At 42.8% G+C, this 16,893-nt stretch overlaps 1 protein-coding gene across 1 annotated transcript in view; it reads right to left on the bottom strand.

The window, feature by feature from the left end:
- Positions 1-263: 263 nt before the first annotated feature.
- The window catches only part of ITK (IL2 inducible T cell kinase), a 64,637-nt gene continuing 48,007 nt past the window's right edge, over positions 264-16,893 (bottom strand). Inside the window, exons 9-17 of the mRNA XM_069592493.1 lie at positions 13,800-13,882; positions 11,719-11,852; positions 11,261-11,335; positions 9,486-9,657; positions 8,914-9,130; positions 7,927-7,991; positions 7,718-7,836; positions 4,321-4,478; positions 264-3,002 (exon numbers count right to left, since the gene is read on the bottom strand). Of these exons, the coding sequence (XP_069448594.1) occupies positions 2,931-3,002; positions 4,321-4,478; positions 7,718-7,836; positions 7,927-7,991; positions 8,914-9,130; positions 9,486-9,657; positions 11,261-11,335; positions 11,719-11,852; positions 13,800-13,882 (1,095 nt within the window). The 3' untranslated portion in view covers positions 264-2,930. The remainder of the gene's footprint in view (positions 3,003-4,320; positions 4,479-7,717; positions 7,837-7,926; positions 7,992-8,913; positions 9,131-9,485; positions 9,658-11,260; positions 11,336-11,718; positions 11,853-13,799; positions 13,883-16,893) is intronic.

The raw sequence follows: 16,893 nt of genomic DNA, 5'->3' as shown, positions 1-16,893 counted from the left end.
TGTTGCTGGTCCAGGGACCACAATTTGAGTAGCAAGATTCTAGAAAGTTTCTACTGACATTGCCCTTTGTCTGAGAGATTCCATCTCTTTTTCTGAGCTCTTCTCTACTTTGACCTTATTCCTGTTGTTGCTCTAATTCCCATATTATAATTTTACTTGTGTGTATGTCTGCCTTCTCAACCATACCTGGAATGTAAAGACTGTGTCTTTTTCATTTTTGTTTCTGCAAAGACAAAACATAGGAAGGAACAAACAAAGGAACATAGGAAGCATTTGATATTTACTTGATGAAAAAAATGTTAAGTGATATATAGTCTTTACTTGTCTGTGTAATGTGAAACTATGTAACCATTATTATTTAAGGAAAACTTTTGGTTGTCTGACATTTGGCTAAATATGGGCCCAGGCTATACATACCATATTCACTAAAATGCACAACTTTATTTGCTAGACCCAGCCTTTAACTTGGTGTGCTTTACAAAGCATAGGAGATATTTGTAACATTTTAATTGTGAATGACTGTACAGTAATAAATATTCACTCTAGTAAAATATAAATACATAGTCTCAAAAGGACACAATGCAGAATCTATCAAATGCATCTACAACCAAAACTTTGCATAGGGGAATTCCCTGTAAACACACGGCACCATTATCAAAATGTGAGAGTGGGGGGTGGGGGGGGGGGAAAGCCAAACAGGCAGGAAGTCCATTTTTCAGAACACTGAGAGGTAAACTTTTGACACGTGTCGAGTTAAAGCCTCAATGAATCTGAGCTTGAACAAGATAATACCACGCAAGGGAGAATCATTCTAAACCATACCACAGAAAATCAGTCAATTCTGATGTTTTCCTTCTAGGCTTGATGTTCCAGAAATCACCTCTAATTAAAGGTTCCGAAAAAGAATGTACAAAATGCCAAAAAAGTAAACAGGGATGATTTTGGATAAGTTGCGGAATGTCATCTTCTGAACAATAGTTTTATTTTGAAGCTACCAGTGTCACAGTAGTTATAGTTAAAAGCTGTGCATCTGCATCACCAGGCAGTCAAAATATCACATGATTCAGAAAGCGTTGACTTCAACACCATCCAGCAATCGCTCTGAGAGTTTTATCTGAACACCGTAGGAAAATTAAATCTCTCTCACATCAGGGAATACCCTTTCCCAGAAAGTGTCCAAGAAGACCGCAGCCAGTTCAAAGTTGAAGTGATAATTAAAGGAAGTATTTATACTTCTGCAGGAGAATCTTTTAAAGCCACTTTGAAGCCCATCTATAAAGGGCTTCTTGCAGTATTACTCTGGTGGGTTGGGTGAATGAAAGGGTTAATTACTCCTTTAATAACTCCAAAGTCATTAACTCTAATGAAGGTGAGGATATAGATGAGGAAATAAAGATCCTATTCCAAGTTGGAGGGCTACATCGACAACCACACTGCTCTATACAGGATCAACTTTACTTGCTAATGGTGCCGTGTGGGCTTTTCCCCTCTACTGTGCTTATCTCTTCTGCAATCTCTTTGACCCTCAGTAGGAGGCAGTATTGAATAAAAATAGAGAAACTGCATTGGCGTCAGACAGAGGTGGGCTCTATATTAACACTTCCTAGCTCTGTCACTTCGGGCAGGTGTCCAAGCTTTTCAAAGCCAAAGTTCCATTATCTGTAAAATGGGAATGATAATAATACCTCACAGTGTTGGTGTGAACTCAGGGTGAACTGAGATTCTGCAGATAAGGCCTGTAGCTCTGTACATTTTCACTTTGCATATTCAGGTGCTCAATAACAAGAGGCATCTTTGTGCATCTTGGAAGTCCCCGACTCAGTACCTGACTCAGTTTCCATCCAGGTGGTTTGAGCAAGAACAGACCTCTTGTTCCTCCCTTAGAATTTAGGGAGACTTGAAGTCTCAACCTTGAAGTTGCAAATCTCTAGGGCCGAAACAAGCTTCAGTTTCTCTACCAGGCCACAGTGCCTGGCACAAGTCTGCACTCTGTTGGTGAGGATGGAAGAATGCAGAGAGGGGTCTGATTGTTTACAGAAGCCATGGTTCCACCCCCACCACTGCCCCCCAACCCAGGATGCTGCGGAAGCATTCAGCATGAAAGGGGAGGCAGAGTCACCTGCTTGACTTGGTACTAAAGATGAGCATCCATGTGGTAACAGCCTAAGGCCTTTTCTTGTACCAGGTAGTTCCATCATCTGATGCCCTCTTTCTGCCCAGACGCCAGATATCCAATGCTCCAGCAGTGAGATCAGAATTGTTCACCCCAGTCCATCATGCTCTCTTCAAGGAGAGGGTAGCAGTGTACTCTATGAGTAAAACCTCACAAAGCTGCTTCTCAGCATATCCGGTCTCTGAGGTAAGCAATTGTTCCATCATCTTCTGAGGCAGGAAACTGTGGCTGACAGCATCACAGAGGCAGAGCTTACTCTTTGTGACTTTAATTAACTCATTAGTTCTCCTTGAGAAATTGTCATGCTCCTTGATCATCTCGCCCCATATTCTGGGATTCTGTATTGCTGGGTCAAACAAAGAATCCCTTGACCATGAACTTTAGGTGCATGTTTAAAAAAATAATGAAGGTAATAATCCAGGGTCCTACACCATCTCTCCCTTCTCTAAGAAATGCAAGAAGTGTTGCCTTAAAGCTGTTGATTGAGGTTTGTGCATTACGCAGAAGAGGCTGGAGGAAGGGTAGGGACATCACTGCTGCTCTGGCCCCGCCCCCAGTGCAGTGGCTGAGCCTTCCGCCTGTGGCCTGGCGCCAGCCTCTAGCAGGCTGCTGCCTCCGTGGCAGCTTAGGGACTGGCGCGACAGGCCAGTTGCCTCTGGGGAGTCCTGGGCTGGTGGCAGCTTTTAATGCTCTGTGGAGGGAAGACCTCCTTCCCCTACTCAGGATCTGTAGCCCGTGGCCCAGCACTGAGTCTCTTTTAAAGCCCCAGTTCTGCAATTTCAGCCAGTTGACTCAAGAGTCTGGAGAAAGGTGGCCGGTCTTCTGGTTTCTAGGAAGAGAAAGAAAGGTTATTCGGTGATTTCCTTGTACTTGTGTGTCATAGCTAATTCCAAAGCAAACCAGAATTAAACTGCAATACTTTTTACTGATTTTTAAATATGCTTCTGTATATGTTGTATTTGACAGCATTGTGTCTTAGTTGTTAACAGCAGGCATTTTGGAATCAAAATATGGCCTGCTTTTGAATTTCAGCTTTTCCATTTAGCTGTGTGACCTTGAATAGGTTATTTAACGTCTCTGAACCTCAGTTTTTTATCTGTAAAATGAGGATAATAATATTATCTATCTCATAAGATTGTTGAGAGGATGAAATAAAGTCATATATAAAATGTAACATAAATAAGCGCTAAATAGCATCAAAAAAAGTAAATATTTGGGTATAAATCTCATAAAATGTGTATAGGATCTATACTAGGAAAAATATGAAATTCTAAAACAAGATATCAAAGAAGATCTAAGTAAATGGGAAAATATTCCATCTTTGTGTATAGGAAGACTTTATATTGTTAAGATGACATTTGTTTTCAACTTGATCTATAGATTCAACACAATTACAGTAAGAACCGAGCAACTTATTTTGTAGATACTGACAAAATGACTCTAAGGTTTATGTACTGTGCTGTGCTTAGTTACTCAGTCATGTCCAATTCTTTGGGACCCCATGGACTGTAGCCCACCGGGCTCCTCTGTCCATGGGGATTCTCCAGGTAAGAATACGGAGTGGGTTGCCAGGCCCTCCTCCAGGGGATCTTCCCAACCCAGGGATCAAACCCAGGTCTCCCACATTACAGGTGGATTCTTTACTGTCTGAGCCATCAGGGAAACTCCTAAGGTTTATATGGAAAGGTAAAAGACTCAAAATAGCCAACACAACACTGAGCAAGGTGAACAAGGTTAAAAGACTGATACTCCTCGACTTTAAGACTTACTATAAAGCTTTAGTAATCAAGAGGCTGTGATGTTGGTGAAAGAATAGACAGATAAATGGAGTAGAGTTAGGATCCCAGAAATAGGCCTACACAAATGTAATCAAATCTACCCCTTCTTCCTCTCTGACAGTGTGTTGATGGCTTGTACCATTATATTGCAAATCAAATAATATATAAGATCTCTGCCAGCTCTTCTAGAGATAGGGAACTCCTTCTTCAGGTAATAGGTGCTCAACGTCATTTTCTTGCTAATCTGTTTTGTCACCCCTACTGCCTCATCCTCTGAGAGGGCTCCTTCTTTGGGGGATGGAGGCAGACCCTGAAGTTACAGATTATAATGTGAGGGACGGAGAAGGGGGAACCACTTCCTTTACTGACCTCTTTCCAGCAATGATTCATGATCTGGTAGACATGCTGGGAGGCCAGTCGGGGCTTGTATAACCGAAATCCAGTGGTGATGTCTTCTACCACCTCTGAGTTACTTCGGTTTTCATATGGGATTTTGCCTTCACTGAAGACTTCCCACATCAGCACACCTATGAGAAATAGGGAATCAAAACAGGTAGTGATAAAGTTCATAAATAACAACAAACTCACATCTAGAAATCACAGACCCTTTGAAATTAAAATTTGAGTCTCTACCACCAGAAAGTGCAATGTCAAACCACCTAAGCCTTACTGCTGCTGCTGCTGCTAAGTCACTTCAGTCGTGTCCGACTCTGTGCGACCCCAGAGATGGCAGCCCACCAGGCTCCCCATTACCTGGGATTCTCCAGGCAAGAACACTGGAGTGGGTTGCCATTTCCTTCTCCAATGCATAAAAAGTGAAAAGTGAAAGTGAGGTCGCTCAGTCATGTTCGACTCTTTGCGACCCCATGGACTGTAGCCTACCAGCTCCTCAATCCATGGGATTTTCCAGGCAAGAGTACTGGAATGGGTTGCCAAAGCCCTGTACTATTTCTGAAGAACAGAGATTTCCCAAATGAAGAATGTTCAAGCTCAGCCCTTAGTTATATCTAACTCAAATGCTACAACTAAAGTTTGCAGGGGATGTAAGCTCAAATGTCTACACATGATGTAGATGGATGGAGTAAATAAAGTCTGCATAACAGGGACTAGTGAGGACTGTGGAAAACCAGAAGTTAAAAGTTCTGTCCCCAAAGGGACAGCTGTGATTTAGCTCCAACAAGAGTAGGGCAGTTGGGAATGGGGGTTCAGGATTGCCACATTTGTCTGATTTACTTTAAAAGATAAATCATAAATTGGTAGTTTTAAAATGCAAACTCAATTTGATTAAAAAAATACTGTGTTAACTGAGCAAAACTCTTCAAGTTGTCTATTTTTGACCTCTGATTTAATCACTTTTCCTTTTCTGCCTTCAGTAGAAATTACACCCAACTTTACTATGTACTTAAATCTATTCATTGGATGTCAGAGTGGGAACAGAGCTTGCAGGTCACCTAATCCAGTAGTTTTCAAAACAGAGTCCTGAGAACTCAAGGGAAGAATTTTGATTCTTCCATTTGATTCAAAATATGATCCCTCAAGTGTCTGAAGTCTTGAAAAATCATGTCAGAAATTTGTCCCAGTGGCAGATCCTGGGGCCCAGTCCTGACAATTGGATGAGAATTTCTGAGGGAGCCTCAAAAGTGCCTCGGGAGTTTGGGGAGATTCAGTAAATAAGGCTATTTAACACCCCAAGATGCCAGGATTTCTAGTGAGCTTTCTTTGGAAAATGGGGGTTTGCTGCTCAAAGCTGGCTGGAAAACAATTGCTTTTATGCAAACCTTGTAATGCACTGAGGAACTAAGTACGGCCCCAAAGAGGATAGTTGACTTCTTTAAAATAGCGTAGTTCATTAGGGCAAAAGCCTTAAAATGCGTGACAAAGGCCAATGGCCTTGAGGCAGGCAGCGAGCTCTCCTCCCTCCACATTTCTGTTTCTCAGGGTTGTCACCCCAGTTTTCTCACCCTTCCTACTCTGCTTCCATCAGTCAGCCTCATCTTTGGACACTTCAGATGACGCATCCTAGGAAGGGACAGACTCTAAGCTCAATCCTCTAATTATAAAATGCAGCAGCAAAGTCCTAGGCTGACAACCTGTGGCAGAATAAACACCATTCCGAGTCAGTGGGTCAGTGTGACAAAGTGGCCATGGCTGCAAGCGTTTCTTTATGGAACAACTGGCTTGGTGCAACATAACCAGCTGTACCCAGGGAGAGTGGCCACACCTTTCCTAGTTGTATGCACTGGGGCAAAGAGGATCTGAGGTTGCTCTAGTGCAGTTTTATTTCTTCTGAGTTCATTCTGTACCTTCAGTTTGATTATCAAAGTCATAACTAGGCCTGTTGAACAGAGGAACTACTTTAAGGAACAATTTTTGTTGTTGTGGTGGTTTCGTAGCTAAGTCGTATCTGTCTCTTTTGTGACCCTGTGGACTGTATCCTGCCAGGCTATGGGACATTAAATCCCTCTGTCCATGGGATTTCCCAGGCAAGAATACTGCAGTGGGTTGCCATTCCCTTCTCCAGGAGATCTTACTGACCCAGGGCTCAAACCTTGGTCTTCTGCGTTGACAGGTGTATTCTTTACCACTGAGCCACCTGAGAGGTCCAAGGAACAATTTAGAAGGACTCAAAATAAACATACCACTTGGCTGGTAATGGATATTCTAAAGTACTGAAGAAGACTAATTAGTTCTTTTCCTAAGGGATTTAGTCTTCTCCCTGGTTTCTACTACTAGTCAATATACTTGGCAAATCTTCCCTTCATACAGAATGACAACATCAAACTCCAAACCATTCCTGTCCAAAGTAGAATCCTTACACTCCAGATCAAAGAGGTTGTCCAGTACAGTTTTGTGCACACTTTAATATGCACAGGCTATGATTTACAAAGACATGACACTTCCAGCAAGAACATTTAGTGCTTCTTGTCACATGGGCATCATTCATTCTTTCATTCATGCCCATCTGCACTTATGAGAAATCGAATTCTTTACCATGGCCAATCAATTTCATGGCCTACATTTCTCCTGCTAAGTCAGTACTCCCTTTTCTTTGGACACACCAAACTTTGGCACTTGCTGCTGCCTTTGTTAGGGACACTCTTTCCTGGATCTTCAAATGGAGACATCTTCCTCTCATCATTCAGCTCTCTGCTCAACAGTCACAGAGAATCTTGGAGAGGCCTTCCTGGATGGATCCTGCTATTTAATACAGATCCTCCCTCCATTATAGTCTCTCTTTGCCCCATTACTGCTTTGTTTTTTACATAGCACTTGCTTACTACTCCCTGACTTGACTTTACACACATATTTACTAGCTTGTTTACGTGACTGTTATCTCTCCTTAAAACTTGGCTCCAAGAAAACAGGAGTCTTTTCTATCCTATGTAACAATGCTTTGTGAGCACCCAAATTAGCCCCTGGCATGTAGTAGATGCTAAAAAAATCATTGTTGAATGAAAGGGAAATAAACTCACTGAGGGTTAAATGTGGGAATAAACATAATGTTGCAAAAAAACATGGTTCCTGCCCTCCAGGGACTCATATTCTAATCTTCTGACTCCTCCATCTCTTGATCTCACAGCAGCTGTCATCAGCATCCTGTTTTCATTTTTATTTTTACCCCAATTTCAAAAATAACCAAGAATAAATACAACAATGAGTCTGCAGACCCTCACTGGGATGCCCTCACCATCCCAGCAATTGGACAAATGAAACAGCTGGCACACAGTCCCAGGATGTGTGGGTGTGGGGCCAGAATGACACTTACCAAATGACCACACATCTGACTTGCTGCTGTAGCGACTGAAGGAGAAGACTTCTGGAGATGCCCACTTCACTGGGAATTTGGTGCCTGTGGAACTGGTGTATTGGTCATCAAGGACGAACCTGGGAAGAGAGAGGAGAGAGATGGTCCGAGTGTCCTGGGGGCCTGCGTCCCATTCCTGAGACTTTGCTGGTACCACATCCCCATGTTACCTTGTCATCCCAAAGTCGGACACCTTGATGACTTGGTTTTCCCCAACTAAACAATTCCGGGCAGCCTGGAGCAGAGACAGGCAAACAAAAGGGAAAAGAAAACTTGGTGAGTAATCAGTAATTAAGGAGTCTCCTATAATCACAGTGCTTTGCTTATATGGGAGCAATAAGGAGCTTCACAAATGTTAATTAAGCATCACTAGTGCGCGATGGAAACTGAATGCGTAAGGTCTTTTTATCAGGGTGAGTAAATCTCATCTTTCATCTTCATTCCTGGGATCCTAATCAAAAAAGAAATCCATGGTGTTGTGTAACCAATTATAAGCTCCAGTGCAACCTGATGTGAATCTTAGGGATGGTATGGAGAAGCTGTCATCCATTTGACTAAAGTGAGAATGTATTGAGGTTGCTAATTCTCTTAAAACTATTCCTCAATGGGGAGATGACATGGTCCCTAACTCGCATCACAGAGTCTTGGATTTGAAGATCCCTTACTGATAAAAGATCCAGTGAGTCTTAAATTCTATTGTGCCTGCAAATTCCATGGGGTAGACATGTTAAAATGAATATTCCTGCGCCTCAACCACCAGAAATTCTGAGGTTGGTTCTAGGATCACCCCAATGCGATCCTGATAGATCCTTGGATAACATTTTAAGAAAGCATGTACTTGTCAACTTCTCTCATTTTACCAAGAGGATGTGGAGACATAGAGAGGTTAAGGAGGAGCCGCTGTTAGCTTCATTTTGGAAGAATGTAAACTCCAACTTAGAGAGTGGAAGTTAGAGGTGGGGCTGGGAATAGAGCCCAGAACTGAGTCCCATGAGGCTCTCCCACGTGGGTGGAGGAAGGAAGAAGTTGCAACGGGGAGGAAGAAAGCTTGTGCCTTTTTATTGATTCGTGCCGTTCCCAGTCTTGGTAGTTCTGCATTTCAGTGGGACATGCCCCTTTACCCTGGACTTGTAGGGTTTTGCCCTGCATCCTCTTACCAAGTCTCTGTGGATGACACACTTCTCTTCCAGGTAGGCCATGCCCTCACATACATCCAGACACATGCCCAGCAGGGTCTCCGCGGCAAAGAGCCCCCTCTGGCTACGCAGGTAATCTGACAGGCAGCCGTGTTCCATGAACTCAAACACCAGGCAGATGGGGGCCTGTTCCAGGCATACTCCATAGAGCTGGACTAGTTTGGGGTGAGAGAGTTTCCTGGAGAACAATGGCAAGAGTTGAGATGGTCTAAATTCAGTTTCCCAAAATACACTCCCTCCCTCAAACAAAAATGTCTCATTGAGCTGAAGAATGGCGCGGACTCAGCTGGTGTGTGTGAGGACAACGAAGGTCAGTGTGACTGGCATGCATGGAACCAGAGGAGAGATGGGTAGGAGATGAAGTTAAGGAGTGGGCAGGGCCAGACCATGGCAGGCCTTCTAGACCACAGTGAGGAGCTTGGTGTTATTCTCCATGCCATAGGAAGCCATCGCTGGACTTGGGCAGGGAGGTGGCATAAGACGACATTAGAATGGTATTGAAAGATCACAGTGCTCTCTGTGTGGCCACTCACATCATGACTTCAGCCTCCTCAATGAAGTCCTCTTCTGACATAGCCCCTTCTTGAATGGTTTTGATGGCCACCTTGTCCTTGTTGAGCCAGTAGCCAAGATGCACCAACCCAAACTGCCCACTGCCAATCTCCTGCACAAAAGTGAGCTCTGAGGGATCAATCACCCATTTCCCTGGAACAGAAAGAGAGGGTTTTCCAGAGTTGGCAAGCAGTAGATATGAGGTATAGGACTACCAGGAAACTATACTGCTCTATATAGAATGTTAGACTATCGTTAATGTAGCTCAAAGATGGCAAATGGTATAAGCCCTCATACTTAGAACTATAGATAGGTAAAATTATCTTTTTCCCAAATAATAACATAGAATGTGCACTGAAAACCATGAAAAAATGTGTGTGGGGACGATCACATGGAAAGAGGACGGAGGACGGCATTAGTTGAGATATTAAAGTCAATGAAAGGGTTCTAAGGTCCCAATCATCTCCTATACCTAATCGAAAATTGTTCTTGCCATTTTTCATGTAGAGCAAGTTTTATTTGAATTGGTCATTCATTCATGCATTTATCCATCAAGAGCATCCATTTTGTAGACAGCACTTGTTAGGCCTTAGCGGAGGTAAGGCAGTGGATTCCAGGTGGAGTGGTACAGAGGTGCAGGCCAGCACACGGTCTAGCACAAGGCAGGCTCTCAACAAATGCTCAGCAAGTGAATAAAAGGGATCTGAGTCTCAACCTCCATACTGACAGAAATGAATGGGTTCATAAAATACTCTCTGGGCTTCCACCCAGCATGAACACATTAGGATTCTACAGGTATTGGAGTTACTTTGTTTTTGTCAGGAGGCTGAGGGGCACTATCCTCTCCTGGCGCTTGGTCTAGTACCATAAACAGTTCAGTTTCTACCTCTCTGAGGCAGAGACTCAATAGGAAGCAGTACCAAGAACCCACAGTGTGCAGACATGGCGCTGGTTACAGATGAGGAGCCCACAGCGACATTTCTCAAAGTATCACCCTCTAACCCCTGGTGTCAGAATCACCCAGGGCACTTGCTGAAAATGCAGCTCTAGGACCCAACTGTCAGGGATTGCGTTTTGGTAAGTGCTGGGTTGGGGCCGGGAGTCAATACTTTTCATAAGCATCCTAGATAACTTGAATGCCCACCGAAGTTTGAGGACCACCAACATAAAAGTTACAACATGAAAGTTACATCAGCCTTCTCCTCGGCCAGCACAGTTGGGATCAGGGTATGTTTGCATCCCCAAATGCCTTCAGGTTCCAGGCAGAAAGTACAAGGGGGTGAAGTGGTTTCATAGGGAAGGAAGGAAAAGTAAGGCCCATGGCCCTGGAGATGTATGCCCTGTCTAAAAGCATTCAAAAAATTTTAACACAGTGCTATGTGGACACACACTTCTGGATGCTGCTAGCTTATAGCACCTGCAAGGGACTGATAGCCAATAAACCAGATGATACAGAAGTTCTAGAAGATAGGCAGGAACACAGTGGTGTAGCATTGGTTTCTCACAGCACTGAGTGGAATGCTCTGTACAGAGCAGGTGGTCAGCGAACACTTCATTGATATGACCTAGATAAATGTGCATCTGTCTATCTATCTATCTTACACACATTGTAAATGTTCATTTGTGTATACCATCTCCAGATATATAATGTGCTTGTTTAATGATCATTTTAAGTCTGGGGAAGTCCACTCACAATTTGCCCCAGACCTTTAGGGGTGTGAGTGCAAATGAATATCATTCCCAAATGCACTCTTACCATATCTCAGCCCTGCGGTGACTGGGGCTTTCTGCCTCCAGGAGCAAACTGGATACCGGAGTCTAGTGACCAGGCCTGGGTTGATTAAAAAGTGAAAGACAGTTGTTAGAACTTTACTGAAGCAACCATCTGAGTCAAATCATCAGGAAGAAATAAGTGTAATCCAATGCAAGAGCTATTTTTATTCTGGAAAAAAAATTCCAAGGCCACAATCACTGATATTACACCTTCCCTGAGAGGACCTGTAATATCGCAGGTGGGTAGGTGGTTGGTGAAATCTCATGATTCCAGCAGCAAAATTTGCTAATGGAAAATATGTAATCAAATATTTGGCATCCTTTGGTATTGGTATAAATCATTACTGTTTATAGTTGGTTTGTCTGGAATGATGGGTGTTTGTCACTTTTCTCCATGTTCCCCTGCAAGGGCCCCCCTCTGGCCTTGTCCTGAGAACTCACCTCCTCCGTTGTGCTGGTGATAATTGATGAGGATAGGGATGGAATCAAACACATACTTTTCAGCCACGTAATATCGCTTGGGGTTGTCATTTGTTTCTTTGATGTGATAATGCTTTATACAGGGGTTGTTCTCACTTAAACAAATGAGACATGCAGTGATTACTAAGAAGCAATGTTTGGACACAGAAACATCTGTTGGTAGCAGCATCCTAGTAGCTTAGCCTTTTACCCTCTCACAAGCATGGCAGATATCTTTTAACTTTTATGTCAGTCTTGACAGGTTGGCCCTGAGTGGTGTATGAAGGAAGATTCTGAGGGTGTGTCTGGACCGTTATGATTGGTCCCATGATGGACTGGTGATGTTTCTCCTCAAACCACAAAATAGAGGAAGGTCTTGTATCCATCCCCCATGGGATGGCATGTTTGCCTTCTCTGCTGTGTGGATTTAACTAATCATCAGCATATGTTCAGAAAGCATCTCAGCCCCTTTGTACTTATTTGACTGCATAGCAGAGCTAACATAGCTGCCTTGACTGCCATTCATAAAAGATCTGCTTGCCAGGTTGGCTTCCGAGAACTTGGGTTTCAAAAGGGCTTCCACCATTCTCTCACTGGTAAGGATGTGTCTAAATTGTTTACATAAATAATGAGGTTTATGCTCAACGTTTGCTTTTCTTCTGGGAGTCTGGAATTTTGCTACGTGCCAGGCAGAGGGTACCTACATGACCAGCCACCAGTGAAAACTTTGAGTGCTGAGTCTCTCGTGAGCTTCCCTGGTGACACCATTTCACACTGTTATGGCACTTGTCGCTGGAGGATTTAAGCACATCCTGTGTAGTCCACTAGGAGAGGACTCTTGAAAGTGTGCATTTGGCTTTCTTTGGGTTTTGCCCCACGTGCCTTTCCCTTGTGCTGCTTTTGCTTTGTATGCTTTCACTGTAAAAAGTCTTAGCCTTGAGTACCACCCTATCCTGAGTCCTGAGCCTTCCTAATGAATCGCTGAATCTGGGATGGGCTGAGGGACTCCCAGCACAGACTTCATTTCTCATTCTTCTCCCATCATCCTTTTGGAGTCCCCGGTCCCCCAGCTATGGCAGAGGCATGGCCCCTTGGAGATGGGCATTGCCTTCTTTCTCAACCTTGGACAGACCCTTCCTCTTCACCACCTGGCTACACCCTGCTCTTGCTTCAAGTCTTGCTGAGGTCCTTCATCCTCCAGCAAGTATTCCCTGCATTGTGTGTGATGCTCAACCATGTCCGACTCTGCGACCCCATGGTCTATAGCCTGCAGGCTCCTCTGTCTGTAGGATTTCCCAGGCAAGAATATTGGAGTGGGTTGCCATTTCCTTCTCCAAAGTGTTTGTTCCCTGAGGACACCTTAAAAATTACTTTCCTCTTGCTGGACTTTGGTCATTGCCACACTGCTTAGTTCTTACTGACTTTCTAGATAGAAAAGAATTTGTGACCTGGCTAGGCTTCTATACAGTTTTACAGAGGAGACTGAGGTCTGAGGAACATAGACCAGCAGTGAGGGTCTTGCAGTCAGCCAGCTGGAACATGAGGGCAGCTTGACCTCTGGTGTTGCCTCAGAAGGAGCCTTCAGCTCTGTGTGTGTGAAAGGAGCATAGTAATACCTGCCTTTGGGGCTTATTATTGTTGGAAATGACCTATAAGGTTCTTTCACATAGTAAGGACTCAATAAATGTGGGGCAGTTTTATCAGCAGAGCCAGAACTAGAATTCATTTTCTCTTGCTTGCAAAGTATCTTTTTTGTTATTCTTTCGGTGAAATTATAAACTTGTATTAAATACAGGACTAGCTATTTCATTTCATTAGAGCTCTGCACTCAAGGATGCTAACTGGGGCAAGAACCTGGCATTCAGGCCCAGCTCTGTCATTTTCCAGTTAAGTGAGTTCAGTTATGTTGTTAATCTCCCTGGCCTTGGTTTTCTCAGAGGGATCAGGGACAATGCACTATTTCTAAGGACCCCTCTACCTCATCCACTGTCTGACATTGCTGTGTGTGGCTTGGTGATCACCTCAGTACCATCTCTCCCCACTTTGCTGAGTTAGTACCATACCTTACGTTGGCCTTGGTGAAAACAGACACGGTGTACGTCCCTGGAGTCCTGGAATCTCGCACCATAAAGGCTCCTTCTTTGCCCTGGAATGGTTAACAAGGATGAAAAATCAGTGATCCCAGGAAATCAGGCTTGTGTATCTAGCTCCACTTTCTTGCCCTTGAAAGGAGGAAATACCATAGGCCAGCTTGGCACAAAGCAGCCTCTCAGCAGTAATGGCTACCGTTTCACATATTCATTCAAGAGACATTTTTTTGAGCTCCTGCTGTGGGTCCAAGACTATTCTAGTGATGACAGAAACAGTAAACAGAGGCAAACAGATACAAATTCTGCCTTCCTGGGGCTCATTACAGATATTATCTAACCCTGACCACAACATTGCAAATTAGATGTTGTTATCCTCAATTTCCTGATGAAGATGCTGAGTGCTGCAGAGCTGAAGTGATTTTCTCATGACCTACAAATGTAGGGGGCAGACCTGGAGTTTGAACCTTGAATGTGGTGGGTGAGCAAAACCCTTGCTCATTCTACTAGTCCATGGTGCCTCCATTCAACAAATGTTAGAAGCCACCTGTCCATTCCCCACGAGGGCACAAAATTTCTGTCTAGGAAGATCCATCTGTTCCTTAGTGGAAATATATATTGTAGACCCTTTTTCAAGTGCTGATTTTGCTGCAGGGCAAAAGGAGAAAGAACATGAAACTGGTGGTTGCAAGAGGGAAGTGCAGAGAAGGGGGAATTCTCCAAAATATGCCTTCTGCCCCACTGACAGTTTTGCCAGTGCTGATGAAATAAGTACAAACAAATGGAGACACCAGTTTATTCCATCCTGGTAGGACCTTTAAAAATCTTAACTCTGATTTTGAGTACTTTGTGTCTGACGCTCTGTTCCTAGCCAGCTGTCAATCTGTGCTGTGACATTTGCAAAACTTATTTCTGGGGGTGGTTCACTTAACTTAGACATAGTGAGGGCCGTGAGTGAAGGCCAGAGAGAGACAGAAGCCTTGTGAGGCAGGCATATGCTTGATATACATGGAGCAAAGTATGTACAGTTTGAACAATATTAGGCCCTAATCCCAAAGGTGAGTCATCTACACATAAAAATAATACACATAGGTTGTTATACTAATTGTTTGAATCCTATAATCTCAGGGTTAGAGAAGATCCCAGAAAGGTTTTCTACCCCCAAATTATCCCAGCCTCAGTACTATGGACATTTGGGGCCTAGTATTTCTTTGTTGGGCCTATCCTGTGCATTATGCATGTGTAGCAGCATCCCTGGCCTCTATCAACTGGATGCCAGACATTGTCACATGTTCCCTTGGGGACAAAGTCACCCTTGGTTGAAAATCACTGATCTGGCCTATCCCCCTGTGCCCCAAACTTTATTGATGATCACAAAATCAAGTGAAGAATCTAAAGCACAAAACAAGACAAAGAAAAACAATGACCACAAGCAGGTGACCATGCTCCCCTTGATACCTACACACTTAGAATCTCCAGGACTGGGACCCTGGGGCTTGAACTTTTAAAAGGTTTATGGACATTCAGATTTGGTCTCTACTGACTCAACCAAATATGCATTTCTTACTTTAACCATCCTGATGAGTAGTCTCTGTCTTTTGAAAGAGCACTCATAGTTGGAAAGCTCATCCTCACACAGAAATGTAACCTACTTCCTTTGACTTGGCCCTGAACCTGCAGAAGAGCGTGTGGAGGGGACAGTTGGCCCTTACATCATTGTGCGTTCCCCAAACCTAGAGTTTTACCCCATAAACTCTCTGAATTTCCCCAAACTCTTCTTCTCTCTGCTGGGAGTTTCAAGAGTCTATTTTGAAATTTGAGGGTGGTGGAAGGTAGGGGAGTTGGATGAAAGTGGTCAAAAGGTACAAACTTCTAGTTATAATAGAAATTTGGGGGACATCATGTACAATATGGTGACTGTAGTTAACAATACTGCATTGTATATTTGAAAGTTGTTTAAGACCTTAAACGTTCTCATCACAAGAAAAAAAATGTAGCTATGTGTGGAGATTAATGTTAACTACACTTATTGTACTAATCATTTTGCAATATATACATAAATCAAATCATTAAGTTGTATACCTTTAACTTATGTCATTTGTCAATTATTATCTCACTAAAACTAGAAAAAGAAAGAAATTTGAAGCTGACACCTGACTCTTCAGGTCTCAGTTTTACCCTTGACCTTCCTTTCTCAAGGTTGTGGGGTAGGGCTGCCCTATGTTACCTAAAAGCAGGGGAAGAATTGATGAAAATATAGAAAGCTACTACATTTCTTTTCTTGAGATGTCATAGTATTTGAGGACAGTACTAGTATTCTGTCTTTGTACACACAGAATTTACTTTAATGATTCTGTACTTCATGAATTTTTTTAAAATGTAAGGAAATGAGTTGTAAATCTTTCTGGACCAATAGAGTAACCGTATACACCCCTTGTAGCCTTCCACATTGCCCACAATGTGCTGTGCATGACCTTGGACATGGTTAGGCCAGAGGAGAACTAACCAGATTCTTAGTTTCTTTTTCTCAGATATGAATGTAAACTGTTTATCCAGTGCAATAGGAAAGACCCTTCTAACTTGCTTGCAAATCATTCTTTTAAAAAACTTGACTTCCCCCACATTGAGATCAGTAGTGAATTCAATTTCTGAAGTAAAGCTGAGCTATATGACACCAAAAAAAAAAAAAATCCCAGATTAATTAATTAGATTTTAAAATAGCTTTTGAAGCCTAATTTAGATACAATGAAATGATCCTTGTTGAAGTGTACAATTCAATGATTTTTATCAAAATCAAAGAGTTATGCCACCATCACCATGATCTAACTTTAGAATATTTTAATCTTTCCCTAAAGACACCTCAGTATCATTTGCACCCCAGCACATTAATTTGCCTTATTTATAGATTTGCCTACTTTAGAAATTCCATATAAATGAAATTGTATAATATGTGGTTTCTTTTGACTGGATTCTTACTCTTAGCATATTGTTTATAAGGTTCATCAACTTTTAACATATATCAATACTTCATTCTTTTTTATGGTTGCATAATATTCTTTTGTATGGATAA

This window comes from Ovis canadensis, chromosome 5, assembly GCF_042477335.2.
Source record: "Ovis canadensis isolate MfBH-ARS-UI-01 breed Bighorn chromosome 5, ARS-UI_OviCan_v2, whole genome shotgun sequence".
NCBI classification, from domain to species: Eukaryota; Metazoa; Chordata; class Mammalia; order Artiodactyla; family Bovidae; genus Ovis; species Ovis canadensis.
The sequence above is the reverse complement of the archived record's forward strand: the minus strand, read 5'-3'. Positions and strand labels throughout refer to the sequence as shown.